Genomic DNA, 18172 nt, shown 5'->3' on the forward strand with positions numbered 1-18172 from the left:
TCCAACTGCCCTCCCTCTGTACTCATGCATCGACCACCTTAGTAGAGGACCTTATCATGACTCACCTGAACTATTGCAACTGTCCCAATTGATTTCAGTCTCAAATCTCTCCTTAGTCCAATTCATTCTGCCAAATGAATCTTCACAGCTGCCAAAATGATCTTCATAAAGTGCATGAATCACTGTGTACCTACCATACTCAAGAAATTTTGTGATTCCCTGCTGGCTTTAGAAGCAAATGTATTTCATCTTTATCTCATCTTTTTTAAAGAAATCATGAAACTTTTACAATATATACAAATATTAGTATAGAGGTATGAGTATATATAACTTATAAATGAGCATGCATATAATGGAGGTTTATGATAAAAACTATTTTATTGTTAGTGTTGTGACATCACAAAAATTTGAAAACCACTGTTGTGGAGGAATATATTCAAAGGCCCATTGATTGCCTGATTATGGAATGGGGAGTCCACAGGGTCCCTTCTATTTTGCTTTTACCACTTGGATGTTACTTCCTATATCTCTCCCATAGTCCTTCATCAAACTGATGTATCCTCCAAATTTTGCACCAGGTAGTATGGCTTCAAATTTGGCACCTGTGTCTTATAAAGAGCTATTTTAAATTGTCAGCCTTCTTAGTTAATTATTTCTGAGTAAGAGAAATGGAGAAGGTTCACTAGGGTAGGGGATGGCCAAATTCTTGGCAAATGTTTATCTATAGTGTACATTCTTGATAAGGTCCCCTTTTGTTCCTATAAACTGGTGTTCTTCACTGTAGTCCTACTCTAGTGCTTTGCCTTGGCAGGAAGGTGACCCTGGGCCCTTGAAGACAATGATAGTCGGCTCTATCAGAGTTGGAAGGATTTTGAGTATGATCTCAGTTTCTGGCTGAGTTAATCTTTAGAAAGAGAGAGTCAGTGAGCCAGCACCAGGAGACTGGCCAACATTTGATAATTATTTCAGCTGTAGCCATACATGAAGATCATGCCCCTTCCCCCTGCCTACTACATGTAAACTTGTTGAGGGCAGGAACTATAGCGTTTTGTTTTTGTCTCCAGTGCCTAGTGTAGGGTTTGAACCATAACAATGCTTGTTGAATAAATGACTACCAAAAGGAATACTGTACTTAATTTTGGACACCATATTTTAGGACCAATATCTCTCCTCCCTTTTGTAGCTAAAGCTCTTCAAAGACTCATCTCATTGCCTCTACTTCTTAACTTCTTACTCAAAACCTTACATTTTAGCTTCCCACCCAATTAAATCAACTCAAACTGTTCTCTCCAAGACTATCAATGATTCTTAACCATTACATCTTCTGTTTCTTTCAGTGTTCAGCTTACATCCCACCTTCTGTATGAGGCCTTTCCCAGTCCTTTCTCCCCTCCATCTCTGAGAATATCTTCTGTTTATCCTTTATGTTATCTTATATGTACCTATTTACATGTTGTCTCTCCCATTGAATATAAACTCTTTGTGGACGGGGACTAATAATTGTCCACCTGTAGTGTCTAAGTCATGTATACTGATGGTCTAACTCAATGGCTCGATCAGCCAACTGCATGTTATAATTTTGGCAATAGGCATATTTCACCTGCTTCAGTGTTATTGGATAAAGCAGTCAAGTTCCAGTATCCAGGTGAGGATACTGGAGAGGAGCCTTTGAGATTGTTTTGCATGCTCTTTGCTATAAATGAAGGTTCTATTGATGGTGGTAGCGATATTACTAAATGAATATAATATTAAAATTATGCCCATTAGTTAACTGACTTTTTCTTCTTCCTTATCCCATAATACCTCGGTACAGCTTTTGACATGATGACCACTCCTTCCTCTGACTTTCCTAGCTTTAGTGATATTTCTGTCTGTTGATTCTTCTCCAACCTCTTTGAGCAACTCCTCAGTCTCGTTTCTTGAGTCATCATCCTTCTCCTGACTCTTAAGTGTGTGTGTGTGTGTGTGTGTGTGTGTGTGTGTGTGTGTGTGTGTGTCCGTGTCCGTCCATAGGGCTCTGTTTGGGGCCCTCTCCTTTATACCCTCTTTCTAATTGATCTCATTAATTCTCATGGAGTAAATTATTATCTCATGCACATGGCTCCCAAATTTGCATATTGATTCTGCATCATTCTGCTAAATCCCAGGCCCACATTGGCAACTGGCTGGTAGACATCTTCACCTAGGAGTTCTATCATTATAATAAATGAAACTCATCACCTAAAACCATCCCAATTCAAACTTCCTCCTTTCTGTTGAAGGGATCATCATTCTTCTGCTTAACCAGGTTGGAATATATGAGTCATCCTCACCTTTCATCGCTCCCTAACCTCCACCCCCATACCTAATCAGTTACTGGTTAATGTTGTTCTGCCTCCTCAGCATTCAGAGATACATCTGCTCCTTCTTTGTCATTTATACTACCCTAATTCAGGCCCATTTTACCCCTTGTCTTGACTAGCAGACCTATTTTTTCTGCCTCCCCATTGCTGAGCCCAGTGCTTTGTACGTAGTGTGATAGTATGTGCTTAATAGATATTTATTTGATAAATCATCAACAAGCATTTGTGAATCAAGTTGGATCGCTAGAGATAATCAAGCAGGGAAAATATATGTTCAGCAGTTGCAAGAAATCCTGTTCACCTTTGGGTTGGCCTTAGAGACTTCTGAGGTCCCTTCTAAGTCAAGAATGTCATTATTTATGTATTTCGTGTTTCTACGTTGGGCTATAACAGTTCACATCCTCTTCTTCTACTTCTGTTTGCTAGAGGCTAAATTGAGAAGAGAGTTAAGAGCCAGCTTCTCCTCTGCAAAGGAACAAAAGCCTGGAGCCTTCTCAGGAAGTTACTGGTGGGGATTCAGACAAGGAAGCCTGTCAGAATTTGAGAGGAGGGCCCTGATCAAGAGAGCAAGTCGTGTCTGAGGAAAAGAGATTTGTGAGGAAGAGACAGTGCCTGCAGGGGAATGCCAGTCTGGGGAAAGGAAGCAGGGCCTGAAAGAAATAAAAAAGACCTGTTTACTCAACCTCAGGGTAAGGTTGGGGGGAGAGGAGAAGCAAGTGAAAGAAGAGGAAGTCAGGATTGAAGACTATAAAATATATACATAAGACAATATTAATAACAAGACATCATCTTTTCATCATGTTTCAAGAATTACACAAACGCCTTCTTCTCAATAGTATAAGATTGGCAATACAAGTATTACTCCACCTATTTTCAGATGCAAAGAGTGAGGCTCACCTGTGTGAAGTGATTTGCTCAGGGTCACACAACTAGTTAAAGTCACAGTCAGGACTTGAATCCAGGTCTCATATGAATTCTTCACCCATTTCCCTGCTTTTCCTCAATCGTGCTGCTAGTGTGTTCCCCCTCCCCATCACTTGCAAGAAAAAAGATAAGTGGTAGAGAGAATAGACACCACTATGCAAGGAGTCAGGAAGACCTGAGTTCAAATCCAGACACTTATTAGCTGAGTGTTGCTGGGCAAGTAGCTTAACCTCTCAGTTTCCTCATCTATGAAATGATAATAATAATAATAGCATTCCCCTTTTGGGATCATTGTAAAAGATCAAATAATACAAGGAAAATTCTTTGCACACATGAAGCACTCTATAAATGCTAGCTCTTTTTATTATTTTGCATTTTCTTTGCATTTGCTTATATGTGTCTACGGGATCTGCCGTGATAGAATGTAAGCTCCTCGGGGACAGGGACAATTTTATTTTTGTCTGTTTTCCTAACATCTATCACAGTAGGTAGCACATAATAGACCTTAATAAACGCTTACTGATTCATTGATTCTGATTCTAAGACCAGTACTCTTCAATTCTGTTCATTTCTAATCAACAACTATTTATTAATCTAGTGCTGAAACCATCATAATCAATATGCCTCCATCCCATCTGAGAGGTCACAGAGTGAGAATGAGGAAGAAGACAGAAAAAGAAATGAACAGGTGTCAGAAGAGTGAGACAGATTGGGCATGCTGGGGGTGAGATAAGAGAGAAAGTCCTGCCCTTGGCAAGATATGTTATTTCTCATTTGCTAGTATTGTTCACTGTGGCTGTTTTCCTAACCCATGAAACATCACCTCTTTCCATCTCTCCCTTGGCTTCATCCCTCCTAAATCTACATTTACCCTCACAACAAGCCCCTTTCACTCCATTTCAATCTGTTTTCCTAGGCCATCACTTTGTTATGGTCTTACTTTTCTTCTGTTCAAAAGCTTGATCCCATATTTATAATCCCATAATTAACCAGTTTTGTTATCCCATAATTAACCAATGACTTGACATTGTTTTCTGTGCTTAGTCCCTTGCCAACTTGTGCTATCACTGTTCATCCCTTTCCAACCCCCAACTCGGATTCCATCCACCCTCTACTTTCTCCTCACTTGCTTGCTGTTGAACACCACTAGAGAAACCCTTACAACTATACTGGCCAACCAGTCCAGTATCTTTGCCAAGAAAACCCCAAATGGGGTCATGAAGAGTTGGGTACAACTGAAACAACTAAACAAAAGGGCAAGTCACAACCTCTGTTTACTTCAGTTTCCTCATATGTAAAATGGGTAGGCAACACCTAGCTCCCAGGGTTTCTGTGAGGAACGAACGGGATAATATTTATTTAAAAAATGCTTACACATATTAAGAGCTATATAAACGCTTATTTCTTTCCCCTTTTCTATTAAAAAATCATTATTTTGATCCCTTTTCCCATTAGTATTCATTTTCTGGCCTCTCTTCAAAACTGAGTATTTGCATGAAGAAATGCCTGCTGGAAATATTTTTCTTTTAAAAAATTCATGAAGACAAGAAATTCTAAGGAGAATTGAAAGTAGCAGACAATCTTCTGGATGATGGTCTTTCATGATGCTGCCTTCTCACCCTCCTTGATGTTTTATGGTATAAGCACTAAAACCATTCCACTCACATTGAGTTTGAGTTCTTTCAATGCCAGGAAGTAACTGATAGACCATGTTGTTATTCTCCACTTGGATCTAGTTCATATGTAAAAATCAAATGGCTTCTGCATCCTTCATCTGTTTGTATTTACTGCTGCCTCAGTCAATGTCTTCTTGTCTTTACAGTCACCCAATAAGCCAACAATTCCTCAGGAGAAAATCCGGCCTCTGACAAGTCTAGATCACCCTCAGAGTCCCTTCTATGATCCCGAAGGAGGTTCCATCACTCAGGTAGCAAGAGTTGTCATCGAGAGAATTGCACGAAAGGTATGGAGATGAGCTTTCCACTGGGAACCAGAGAATAATCTGAGTCAGCTTCCTGTCACTAGAGTTATCCTAATTCCATTCCAGTCAGGCAACATTAACCCCTCCTAACTCTCAAGTGTCTAAATAGATGAGGTTCCCTCTAGTCCAGACCTTACCCCAAAGAATGAATTCTATTCACAGTAGGCCTGAGCAAGAGTTTTCCAATCTCAAGCCAACACATTTGATTTTTTTGAGAACTGTAATTCTTAGGAAGGTTTTTAAAATTTATTTTGACCAAAAAATTCTCCTGTAAGTTTCACCTACTTGTTTAGTTCTCCTTTCTGAGACCAAGAAAATGTCTGATATTTCTACCATAAATGCATGCCCTTCAGATAATTAAAGACAGTTACCCTGTCCTCCATAAGTCTTCTCTTCCCCAGGCTAAATAGCATTGTTATTTACCTAATCATCATGATACATGGCATCCACTCTTCTCACCATCTTGGGTAACCTCTGAGCATATGCATCACGGTTCTTCATCAGGTGCAGTGCTCAGAAGTTGACATGGCATTCCATATATAATCTAATCTCTAACCTCCCTTGGTCTCAAAACAATACATCTGTGTATCTCTCCATTAAAATTGGTATTCACTAGGCTCGTAACATGAACAGGAGTTCCTGGTTCACTTCAGTAAAATGCCAACCAGAAGTCAAAATTCTGGAATCATAAAAGATGAGAAGCCATACTTTATAGGAACACGATTCCTGATCCTCTGTATGTGAATCACTTAATAAGTATGAAACCCCCCAAAAGCAACTTGTTTCCCATCCATCTTTAACCAGAGATGCCAATGAAACTGAAGACCAGATGGTTTCTCCTCACACTATCCCCCCAGAGGCTAAATCATAATCACAGGGTTTCCTTGATTTTATTTTCCTCTGAGTTTGACTTTTATCGCATTTATGGATAAGTCTTAAGCCCTTAGAAAAGTCTACGAATTGAGGCACAAAATATTCTGTTCTAGGTGCTGTCAGTTGATTTGTCTTTTAAACAAATACATGCCTCTCTTCGATTTACACTTTCAAAACAAAACTTTCTGCGCAGGGAGAACAATGCAACATTGTGCCTGATAATATTGATGATATTGTGGCTGATCTGGCTCCAGAAGAGAAGGATGAAGGTACTCCTGATTGTTTGTGTCGTTTAATTACATTTTGCTACACAGGCATGCAGTTCATTTCACCCTCCAGTGTATCTTGGATATATCATCTTTGTGATGATATAACCAAACAAGAATGTTTTCTGTTACTGATAGATAGAAACCAATGAAAATGGATACATTGAAGATGCAGGAGTGAGAGATGGGATGTTTAAAGAAGGAAAGTCCTAGAAGAGGTCTTGGGCTCATGGGACCATAGATCTAAAGCTGAAAGGGACCTCAGGAACCACATAGGTCCAGTGATTTTATTTTACAGAAAAGGAAACTGATGCCCATGAGATGAAGTGACTTGGTTAGAGTCTCCAAAGTAGTGACTATCAGAGGTGGGATTTGATCCCAGGTCCTCTAACTCCAGAGCTCATTCCATGATTCTACCCACTTCCCAGATGAAAAAAGATGGAATCAAGAGCAATAGTGGGAACATGCCTTGGTAAGGTGGTACACTTCTTTCTCTGAGCCAAGAGAGAAATAAGAAAGGATGGATGAGGACAAAGATGAGGTGTAATGGGGAGGAGGAGGTATGTGGGGGGTACTCGGGTTGAATGATAAAAAGCAAAGTTGTCTATTGGGAGTGAGGAGGGCATTTAAGAGTGTCAAAGTGTTTATGGTAAGAAAAAGAGAATCTTACAATAATTAGCATTTTTAAAAATTGATTTTAAGGAAGTCTTCATTAGGTATGGTTCCCTGATTTATTCATTCAACAGATGACAAGTGAAAAACCTACTAAATACAAAACCGAATTCTGGGTGCTACAAGACATGCGAAGATGTTCAGATGAAATTAAATAGACATATACACACACATATACGTATACATATATAATGTGTATATTATAGATGTACATATACAAACATATACACATGTATTATATATACATATTACATATATGTATACATATACTATATATATGGTGCTTTGAGCATGTATATACACACACACACACATATATGTATATATATATACACATACATGTTCACAAGTTCCAACTAAAAGCCTTCTAGTTTGGCAAGTCCTTGAATATAGGGACATCTTCGTGTGTTTTATAGAACCCAGAATTATGTTTTGTATTTAGTAGGTTTTCATTTAGCATGTGTTGAATGAATAAGTCAGTGAACCATTTGATACCTAATGAGAAGCTCCTTAAAATGATTTTAAATACTTTTTTTGTAATCTAGATCTATATTCCTATCTCTGTCTATCTGACTTTCCTGCTTTAATCGTTCCATCTCTCACTCAAACATCTTTAATCTATCAGTTTTCATTGGTTCCTTCCCATTTGACCACAAGTGTGCTTAGATCTCCCTAGCCCTGTGCTCTCTCTCAGCTGTACTCTTCCTTCCATCAAACAACTATTCCATCTCCTTTCCTTTTAAGGCAAATGTCTCTAATGGCCTACACTTGATGTCTAACTACCCACTCACTCCTGAACAAAGCACAAAATATATTTAGGAGACAGAGTAGAACAGTATGGCTGTAGTGCATGGAGGGGGCCATTACGAGATCAGATTGCAAATGCAGAGAGGTGTCAGATTCTAGAGGATCATGAATGCCAGCCAAAGGAGTTAAGATTCTACTCCATAAGTGAGAAGGTGTCATGGACAATTTTTGAGCAGAGAAATTATGTGAAAATAAATTTATGTTTAAAGAAGATTACTCAGTATGTCAGGTGGGATGAAGGATGGACCAGAGAGAGAAAGAAGTGAGGAGCTCTACTAGAAAGTTATTGCCTAGTCCAGATTTGGGATGATGAGAACCTGTACAAAGCTATTAACAGTGGAAATAAAGTAGGATTTCTGCGAGCAGAGATATTTTACAGAAGGGTATAGTTTTTGTGACTTGGAAACTAATCAGATAAATGAGAAGTAAAAAAGGAAGAGCACAGGATAGCGTCAAAGTTTTGAACTTGAGAGACAAAATGATGGATTGTGCCACACAGAAATAGTACAATGGAGAGAACCAGTTTTGGGGGGAAATGATAAGCATTTTTGGACATGATGAATATAATATATATATATATGTATAATATATCCACTGTAGTGGATATGACATTAGGGAGATGGTGATGTCAGGACCTGAAAGGATAAATTTGGGAGTCATCTGGAGAGAGGGAGCGGTTGAAGCTCTGGTACTGACTACAGTGGCAAAGAGAAAAAAAGTTCAGAACTTTGGAGAATACTCATTTTAAGGATCCAGGAAGATGCAGAGTTAGTTAATGTGACCAAAAAAATGAGGAATTGTAAAAGGGTAAGGAGGAACAGGATCCTTTGCTAGCTCTGCAACCAAGGAAGGAGATAGTATCCATTCAGGGGGAATGTTCAGTGTTGCCAAATGCTACCGAGAAATCAAAGAAGATAAGGACCAATACAAGTCTGCTTAATTTGGTGATTAGGAGGCAATTTCTCTGCTTTGAAAGAGCGGTTTTGTGGAGTCCTGAAAACAGAAGCCAGAGGGCAGGAGGTTGAAGGGAAAATAGGTTTTAAGAAAGTGGAGACTTTAGATGCAAACAACTTTTTAAAGACGTTCTACTACTGTTCTGCAACTTTCCTGGATCTCCGTTTCTAGTCACTACTCATTCTTTTTACTAGTTCAAGGAAGGAAGGAAACAAGTATTTATGAAATGTCTATACATAACACGCACTGCATTAAGCACTTTACAAATATTGTCATCTTTGATCTTCACAACAACCTGGGAGGTAGATACTATTATTATCCCAATTTTAGAGATGGAAAAGCTAAGACAAATAGAAGTTAAGTGATTTGCCCAAGATCGCACAGCTAGTAAGAGTCTAAGGCAGTACCTAAACTTATGTTTTCCTGATGCCAGACTCCGTACTCTTTCCACTGTGTCACATAGTTATCTCATCCCTGCCCCTTAAGTCTTTACCAAGACTCCATCTTGCATTTTTTCTTTCTCCTTGCTCTTTTCTTTGTGGGTGATAGGGAAAGTTACTGAATGTATTATTAGACTGTAAGCCCCTTGAGGGTAGGAACTACCTTTTGTCTCTTTTTGTATCCACAGTGGTTAACGTAGTACTTTGGCATATGGTAGATGCTTAATAAATTTTTGCTTATTGTCTGTCCTTGACATCCTTAGAGTGACATGATTGGAACTGTGCATTAGGAAAGATTAATCTGTTTGTAGGTTGGTTTGGAGAGAAAGAGCCCCAAAGAGGAAAACAGGAAACTGTTATACTAGTGAAAGTGAAGCAATAATAAGGTCTTGGACCAGTGTTGTGTCAGTAAGAATGGAAGATTCAATACGCCAAGTATTTCATATATGCAAGGCACTGCTTTTGATGCTGGAGATATGTGATTAAAAATCACACAATTATGGTCTTTACATTCAACTAGTGATTATATGAATCCACACAGATTCATTGGCATTTATTTAGTTTTTATTATGGGCTAGGGCAGCACTAGGTATACCAAGGAAAAAATGAAAACAGTTCTTTCCTTTGAGAAAATTAAATTCTAGTCTGGGTGGGGTTGGGAGAGAGGCAACATATATATACGTATTAGTAAATTCTTGGTGTGTGTATGTATGTATGCATGCGTCCACTTAACCTCTGTTTGCCTCAGTTTGCTCATCTGTAAAATGGGTATAATAATAACACCTACCTCTCATGGATGTTGTGAGACCAAAATGAGATAATTTTTGTAAAGCACTTAGCACAATGGCTGGGGCATAGTAAGCATTATTGAAGTGTTACCTATTATTTTAATGTAAGTTTTTATTGCTGGGTCTTTTTTTTAGAATGTAGATGTTTAAGTATTTGATTTGTTCATCATATAATCATGACCAACATCATCATTACCCCATTTAAAGACACTGATGCTTTCCCTACTAGAAAACCCCCTTTCCACCATCTTCCTTCCCAGCTGTTTACATTTTTCAGAATCTATCAATTATTTGAAGAAACACCTAGGTAGGACATTGCTAGAAACTGTTGAAGCCCTATTAGTAGAGAATTCCTAAATAAGATACTATTGATGATGTAAAATCACAAGAAGAAAAAACCTAAACCGTTCCAGAAAGCCTCGAATATTCATGACCAGGACCCTGGGTGTTGAAAAATTACAAGAAAGAAACATGACTGTATCACTGTTGTATTGGCAGGCAGTTATCACACACAACAGTAGGTCTTGCTTCTATGCCAGCCTGTAAGCCCCTGGGAAAATGCATCCAAAAAACCTTTCCATAGGCATGAAGAAAAAATGGATTGAACAAGATCAAACTTTCTTTTCAGATGATACCCCGGAGACCTGCATCTATTCCAATTGGTCCCCATGGTCAGCCTGCAGTTCGTCCACATGTGACAAAGGCAAGAGGATGAGACAACGCATGCTGAAAGCTCAGCTTGACCTCAGCGTCCCATGCCCTGACACACAAGACTTCCAGCCATGCATGGGTCCTGGCTGCAGTGATGAAGGTAAGAATTTGGTCAGCATTAAGATGAACGACCGACAAGTCTTGGGCCATTCAAAGCTGAGCAAACTGCAGCCCAAAGTGATGATAGCTGACAAAATGGAATTTAACATAGGCTTCTTGGGTATGTGGATCTTTTTTTGACATTCTTTGTTGCTAAATACTTGACTGTAGTATACTCTCCTGCTTGTCAGTTAGGGTGATTCTAACTCATTTCTCCCCACTTGGGGAATATTGAATTTTCACTGAAAGCTTCAAATATTGACTGTTGTCAAATCCCATGGTCCATACTCTTCTGAAGGCAGACTGACAGAACTTAGGCCCTCCCTAGGATTTCACTTCCTTCGTGGAATGACCCACTCTTAATTGGACCCATGCTAACTCTTAATTATCATTGCTTCCTTTTTTTAAGTTCTCACAAACCATCCCTTCAATAAGTACTTCCATTATTCCGCTAGAAAAAAAAGTCAAGTCTACTGATCAGTAATTTTGTTTGCATTTGTAATTATCTAACTATCATTTGGGCCACTGAAAGTGACCATGATTCTCTATGTCATGGACACTTATCTCAGTTGACATTTGTGGCTCATTTCTTCTAGTACCCACCCAGTATACACCAGAGAAGAGCAAGTAGAGATGACAACTAAGGGAAGACACTAAAGTAGGCTTTAATGTTTATCTGAGCATATTTCCAGTTCTCATCACCAAAGAAGAATGGCTAGAGGTTAAATTGAGTAACCCTACTCCCTGCTGCAATCTAGCTGTGGGACAGGCATCTGATCTTCACCAGGACAGACGAGCAGGAAGAACATCTCTGGATCTCTGGATGGAGGCATTTTTTCTGTATCTAAACACAGCAACACCTCAAGGTTCCTAAACATGGCCTCCATTTGACCTGGTCACCATAGATTCTCTTACTCGATCAGGTGTTTTTTGCCGTTACTACAGAGGATTGAGAATTGGTCTGGATTTTAATTTTATAGGGCTGTGTCCTAACTCCTGATATATTTTTTCACATAGAAATTGGTGTACAGGGAGATGACAACTAGCATTTGCCTAGTGCTTTATGTTTTACAAAGCATTTCCCATGGTGTCTCATTTGATCCTCACAACAATTCTGTGGGATAGATGCTATTATCATCTCCAGTTTACAGAGGAGAGAGCAGATGCACAGAGAGGGTGACACACTTGCCTAGAGTCACACAGCTAGTAAATGTCTGAGGAAAAGATTCAAACCCAGATCTTCCTGAATCCAAGTCTTGTGCTTTAGCTACCATGCCACTCAGCTGCCACTAAGTTACTTAAAGTTCCTGTGGTCACACAAAAAACATATACTTCCATCTGCCTGATGGCTAGTAATAACATGGCTAATATGGAAATAAATTTTGCATGACTTCACATGATAAAAAAAAGTTTCTTTTTTCTAGTGATTTCATGTCATGCTTTTCAGTAGTCATCTCAAGCACAAACTTTTGCAGTCCAAAAAGCTAACCATGAAACAATCATGGATTTTCTCTTGAATCCTCCTGTGTTGCCTATGAAGACCATCACTTCCCTTAAGACCTGAGGCATAAATAGAATAGTTGAGAGAAAAGGTGTGATGATCATTGAAGAGTGTACCAGGTTAATAAGTTGTACTCCAACTTTGCTGTCATGACATAGGGTACCTTGGAGAAAATTGTGTTTCTTTAGCAGTTGGGATAGTTTTCTTATCTCCAAACCTTTTATTCCCTCTTTGTCTGTCTTCTCTCATCCCCAACCCAAGAGTAATTTATGTTTCACAGATACATCTATGTATCTATCTATTTATCTATAATAATTGGATAGGGATAGGATCTGGACTTGTGATTTCATTGAGATAGGAAATTCCCAACTAAGGAAACCCCCTCTACCAATTCAGGTTGGCACCTTCTCTACAATTTAAGGTCTTAGAGAGTTGCCTAGGGCACTAAGAGTTTAAGTGACTTCATCCCAGGTCTTCTTGGTTCCTAGGCTGGCTCTCTATTTACTATATGACATTGCCTCTGTATTCTGGTGGTGATTATTATTTGTCTATACACCCTCGACTTTGAATTTTCCCTTTGTTTTATTTCTTTTTTCTCCTGCCTTGGATTCTACAGAGTAACCAGTGTTATCTGGTAGCACTTTGATTTAGATGCAAGAAGGATGGCTGCAGACCAAGAGCCCTAGCTGAAATATCTCCCTTTGTGTTGTAGATGGTTCCACCTGCACTATGTCGGAGTGGATGACCTGGTCACCATGTAGCATCTCCTGTGGCATAGGGATGCGCTCCCGGGAGAGATACGTGAAACAGTTCCCTGAGGATGGGTCTGTATGCACTGTGCCCACTGAGGAAACGGAGAAGTGTACTGTCAATGAGGAGTGCTGTGAGTGTGAGGTGGAAGGCGTCTGTCTCTGTGTTGTGACAGACACTTTAAGGCAGGGCTTTTGAACCTTTTCTGAACCCCTTTTGGCAGTCTGGTGAGACCTGTGGAATCTTATCACAATATTATTGGTTGCCTACATTCATAATGGAAGGAAATGCTAAATTTCATTTGGAAATTTGGGAAAAAATAGAGGTAAATTTTTTGTCCCATCTAAGTTCACAGACTCCATGAAATCTTATTCATGAATTTCTTGGGGGAGGGGAGAGTACCTGGAGACCTCAGGTTAAGAACTCTTGCCTTAAGGACTAATTAACCGGATATATTTGCTAACTCTTCCTCATTTGTCTCTTTCCCTCTGATGGAACTGATCAGCTCCCAGCAGCTGCCTTACAACTGAATGGGGAGACTGGGATGAATGCAGTGCCACTTGTGGGATGGGTATGAGAAAGCGACATCGGATGATCAAGATGAGCCCAGCAGATGGCTCCATGTGCAAGGCAGAAACCAGCGAGGTGGAGAAGTGCATGATGCCAGAGTGCCGTGAGTCATCAGCCCCCACTGGCAGCCAGCAAGGCTCAGGAAAGTGTCCTTGGCCCCTTTCCACATGTTGCATCAGCCAAAGACATCCCTCAGTCCAGTCTTCCTCTCCAAATAGGGACCCTGAGCCAAGGCAAAAAGATTCTACTGCCAAGAAGTCTTTGCAGGGTGAAGCTAGTGGCTCAGGGCTCCAGCAAGCAGGCAGATGGGCAATATCCAGGGAAGATGGGTTTCCTGCAATAGAACTGTCTCAGGGGAGTGCCATGGCTTTAAGGATACCAGGCTAGACGATTTCTGCCAGCACCTTAACATACTCTGCGCATTCTGGGAAGTAACCAACTGCATAAAATAAAGTAGCAAAAGTAACATTTTAGAAATGGAAAGGATCTAGGATCAAATTATGGTTCTGCTACTTGTTATCTGTGTCACCTTTGAAAAGTCATTTAAGTCCCCTGAACCTCAGGTATGAAATGTGTGGACCAGACTATATAAGTTCTAAGCATCCTTCCAGTTCTATCTCTACAGTCCTGAAATATTGTATAATCTGATGGGTCCCAAAATTTTTTAGTATAAAGATCCCTAATACAATATGGATGTATGATGACATTGGTGCTATTAACACCTGTTCAGGGGGTAGGAGGACAAAAACTACCATTTAGCTAACACTTTAAAATTAATTTGTATTTTATTATTCATGATAGCATCTATACACATTTGAAAAGTATTAATATACATGCATGAGTAACTTATGTACTCTACAGATATGTTTGCTTGTTTTTGTGTACTGAGTTGTCTAAAGAGAGTAGCTAGTTGATTTGCAAAATAAAGCAATTTTGATCAAAATTGATCAATAAGTATGAATTAAGTACCTATATGCAAGGCACCGTACAAGGTTTGGGAGACAGGAATAGGAAATGTCCCTGTCATTTCACTGATATAGGGAATTACCACATAAAGAAACCTCCTTTCCCAACGCGTGCTGGACCTCTGAAACTTCGTATAGGACGCTGAGAGTTTAAATGACTTGCCAGGAACTGGGCAAATATAAAGCCAAAAAGGAAACTGGTCTTGCCTCCCAAGGATCTTAGAAGATACTTTGGGGAGACCACACCTGCAAATCCAATTATATGCGAAAAAATCTATTATCTACACGCAAACATATACATACACACATACATGTATATATAGTATATATACTCATATACATTACAAATATACATATATACTATGCATACATATATAGACACACATATAAATACATATATAGTGTATATATATACATATATATACACACATGTACACGTGTACCCTAAAAACTGGAAAAGACGTTAGGGCCATCTAGTCCAAACCAGACCCGAACAAGAATCCTTCCACAACAACTGACACCTGGTAATCTAGGCTTTTCTGAGATCATGGGCACCACCTTCATTTTTTAGAGAAGGTAGTTGAGGATCCGGATGTGTGACCAAACCAAGACATCTAGTGAGTCCTACAGAGTAGAGATTTGAACCCGGGTCCTGTACCTGCAAATTCAGTACAAGCAATGTTTAACAATGCCCTCCCCTTCCCTCAGCTATTTCAGGTGCTAGTCACATTTCTAGCTACCTGACAGAATAGGAGGGAATGGAATGAAGAGGAAGGAGAAGCTTCCCCTAACAGTCAGTGTGAGTAATGTATTGTGCAACTTCTTATGTCACAATGTCATCTCTTGAGCAGATACACCACCATATGGGCCAATAGCATAGTTACTTTATTTCCTTAAAATACCCTAAAGGAAACTTGTCTAGATGTAAGTCAGAACCTAAGGATCAGGGAAATATACACCAAAGGGGGTTTATTCTGGCCACTAACAACTGGCTCTTGCACTAGATACCATCCCTTGCTTGCTGTCCGCATGGTCAGAATGGAGTGACTGCAGTGTGACCTGTGGGAAGGGAATGCGGACCCGCCAGAGGATGTTGAAATCTCTTGCTGAGCTTGGAGACTGTAATGAAGATCTGGAGCAGGTGGAGAAGTGCATGTTGCCAGAGTGCCGTAAGTACAGCGGACCGAGTCTGTGTCCACACTCTGCTGAGCCTCCCTGGTTCCTCTCCCTCTGCCCCATCTTCTGTATCTTCATTTCTTTCCCTGTCATCTAAAAAGGGTAATCCTTAAGGCAGAGCAGCTCTCTGAGGAACCCAACTCACTAACCTTTAAAGGAGATGTGAGATATAAAAGTGGTTCCAAAGAATGCAGCCAATCCTTAATTGTGTAAAGGTTGAATACCCATTCAATGACATCCACTCCTGTGGTCATTGATCGTCTTTGAGGATGAAGGATGAACAATAACAATAACAAAGGTTGAATCCAAAATTGGTAAATTTTCCTGACTTCCTGCGCCCCTAATTTCTCCTGACTATAGCTAGCACCCTGATCCTGCCAAAACCCACATCCATACTCTTCTATAAATGTAAGTTGGGCAGCTGACTCAGGGATCTAAAACTCAGTTGCAGTAATCAATCAATAAGCAATTATTAAGCACCTACCAATGTGACAGGAACTCATACTATATTTTAAGATAATTAGAGGGCAATTTGGTTTGCCTTTTTGGCATCATCTTTGAGATAACCCTCCCCATCAATTAAAAACAGAAAATAAATCCCTTTTAACAAGTGAGTATCACCAAGCAATCATTAATCTTTCTGAGAATATACCTAATGATGTCAGCTTCTGATTTCTGTGACTAAAAGGCACATTCTGAACACTAGGCACACCACACATGATCAATTCCTTGGTATTCACTGAAAGAATTCACCAGTAATAGCAAGGGTCAATTTCCACCCACAACTCTTGCTTTTTCCTCCTTTGCCAGCCATTGACTGTGAGCTCACTGAATGGTCCCAGTGGTCCGAATGTAACAAATCATGTGGGAAAGGCCATATGATAAGGACCCGGATGATCAAGATGGAGCCACAGTTTGGAGGAGCTCCCTGTCCGGAAACCGTGCAACGGAAAAAATGCCGAATTAGGAAATGCTTGCGAAACCCATTGGTCCAGAAAATGCGCTGGAGAGAGGTCCGTGAAAACAGGAGGAGTGAAGCCCTGAAAGAAGAGTCTGATGGGGAGCAGTTCCCAGGTATGTGTCTTCATTAATAGGGCCAGGCTGTGGGCTTGCCTGAGAAGGAAAGCTCAGTCTTCTCAGACAAGACTGTCTTAGGAAGGGGAGTTCCCTTTGAGAGGGAAGGCACTGTGATTTATCAGTCAATCAACAAGTATTCATTAGGGCGCCTAATAGACACCATATGCTGTGCTAAGCTTTGGGGAGATGAAGTTTAAAACTAAATAAATCAATAAAAAGCCCCTGCCCTCAAGGAGCTTACTTACTGAGAGAGAGATCAGGCACTTCTGTGAGCGTATACAGCTGGAGGAATCAGGAAAGTCTTGTGTACACAACGAAACTTTGAGGGAAACTGGCAATGTTAAGAGGCTGAAGTGAAGAAATGATACATTCCAGGCAGGGGCGATGAGGCGCAACAAATTGCCTGGTTTGGCTGGACCATGGAGTCCATAAAAAGGAGTAATGTATGTAAGTCTGGGCAGCTAGATGAAGCAGCGGATAGAATGTTAGGCAGGAGTCAGGAACACCTGAGCTCACCTGGCTTCAGACATTTAGTCTCTTTGTGACCCTGGGCAAATCACTTAACTTTGTTTGCCCTCAGTTTCCTCATCTGTAAAATAAACTGGAGATGGAAATGGCAAACCACCCCAGTATCTTGGCCAAGAAAACCTTGGGGGTACAATGAGGTCACAAATGGGGTCACAATGACTCAGACATGACTGAACAACAACATGACGTAAGTCATAAGTGTGGAACACCAAGAAGGCCACTGTGGCTGGACCATAAAATATATAAAGGAAGTTAGACTACCCTCATGGCAATGTTAATCTAGGATTTCCTTCCAAATTGTGAATCCTATCTTTTAACAAGAAAATCTCAAAGGTTTTGTGGTGGTTGTTTGTGTTTCTTTACTTCTCCAGAGTGACTCCTCAGGCTGCTCTTGCTCAGAGTCCCCAGAGGTCCCTGCCATTCTCCATGGGTGGCTGCCAAGGTGCCCTTCTTCTCAAAAGTGTTAAGGGATTTGGGCTAGATGATTCAAGCTATCACTGGGGCCAGCTTGCTCAGGATGAAACAATCCAGAGAAAACAATAGAAATTTAGTGATATCGGCAAGCTGGTGGATCCCTTACTGAGCCAAAGGCAGCACAGGGCCTGAACAACGGAATTGAAGGTGGTTGAAGGGCAAGATGCCATTAAGTCTGAAAATTAATTGGCATTGTGACTTTAAAATAATGCCATATAACCTCATTCAAGTTATAGTGAAGCAGTAATGTGTTATATTCATATCCAAAAAATTA

At 40.1% G+C, this 18172-nt stretch overlaps 1 protein-coding gene across 1 annotated transcript in view; it reads left to right on the forward strand.

Annotated features, from left to right (window-relative positions):
• Positions 1 to 18172, forward strand: part of SPON1 (spondin 1) — a 397925-nt gene that overhangs the window by 376065 nt on the left and 3688 nt on the right. Inside the window, exons 9-15 of the mRNA XM_072619685.1 lie at positions 5089 to 5229; positions 6314 to 6389; positions 10676 to 10858; positions 13071 to 13241; positions 13614 to 13781; positions 15648 to 15812; positions 16630 to 16893. Of these exons, the coding sequence (XP_072475786.1) occupies positions 5089 to 5229; positions 6314 to 6389; positions 10676 to 10858; positions 13071 to 13241; positions 13614 to 13781; positions 15648 to 15812; positions 16630 to 16893 (1168 nt within the window). The remainder of the gene's footprint in view (positions 1 to 5088; positions 5230 to 6313; positions 6390 to 10675; positions 10859 to 13070; positions 13242 to 13613; positions 13782 to 15647; positions 15813 to 16629; positions 16894 to 18172) is intronic.

Source organism: Notamacropus eugenii, chromosome 6 (genome assembly GCF_028372415.1).
Source record: "Notamacropus eugenii isolate mMacEug1 chromosome 6, mMacEug1.pri_v2, whole genome shotgun sequence".
NCBI lineage: Eukaryota > Metazoa > Chordata > Mammalia > Diprotodontia > Macropodidae > Notamacropus > Notamacropus eugenii.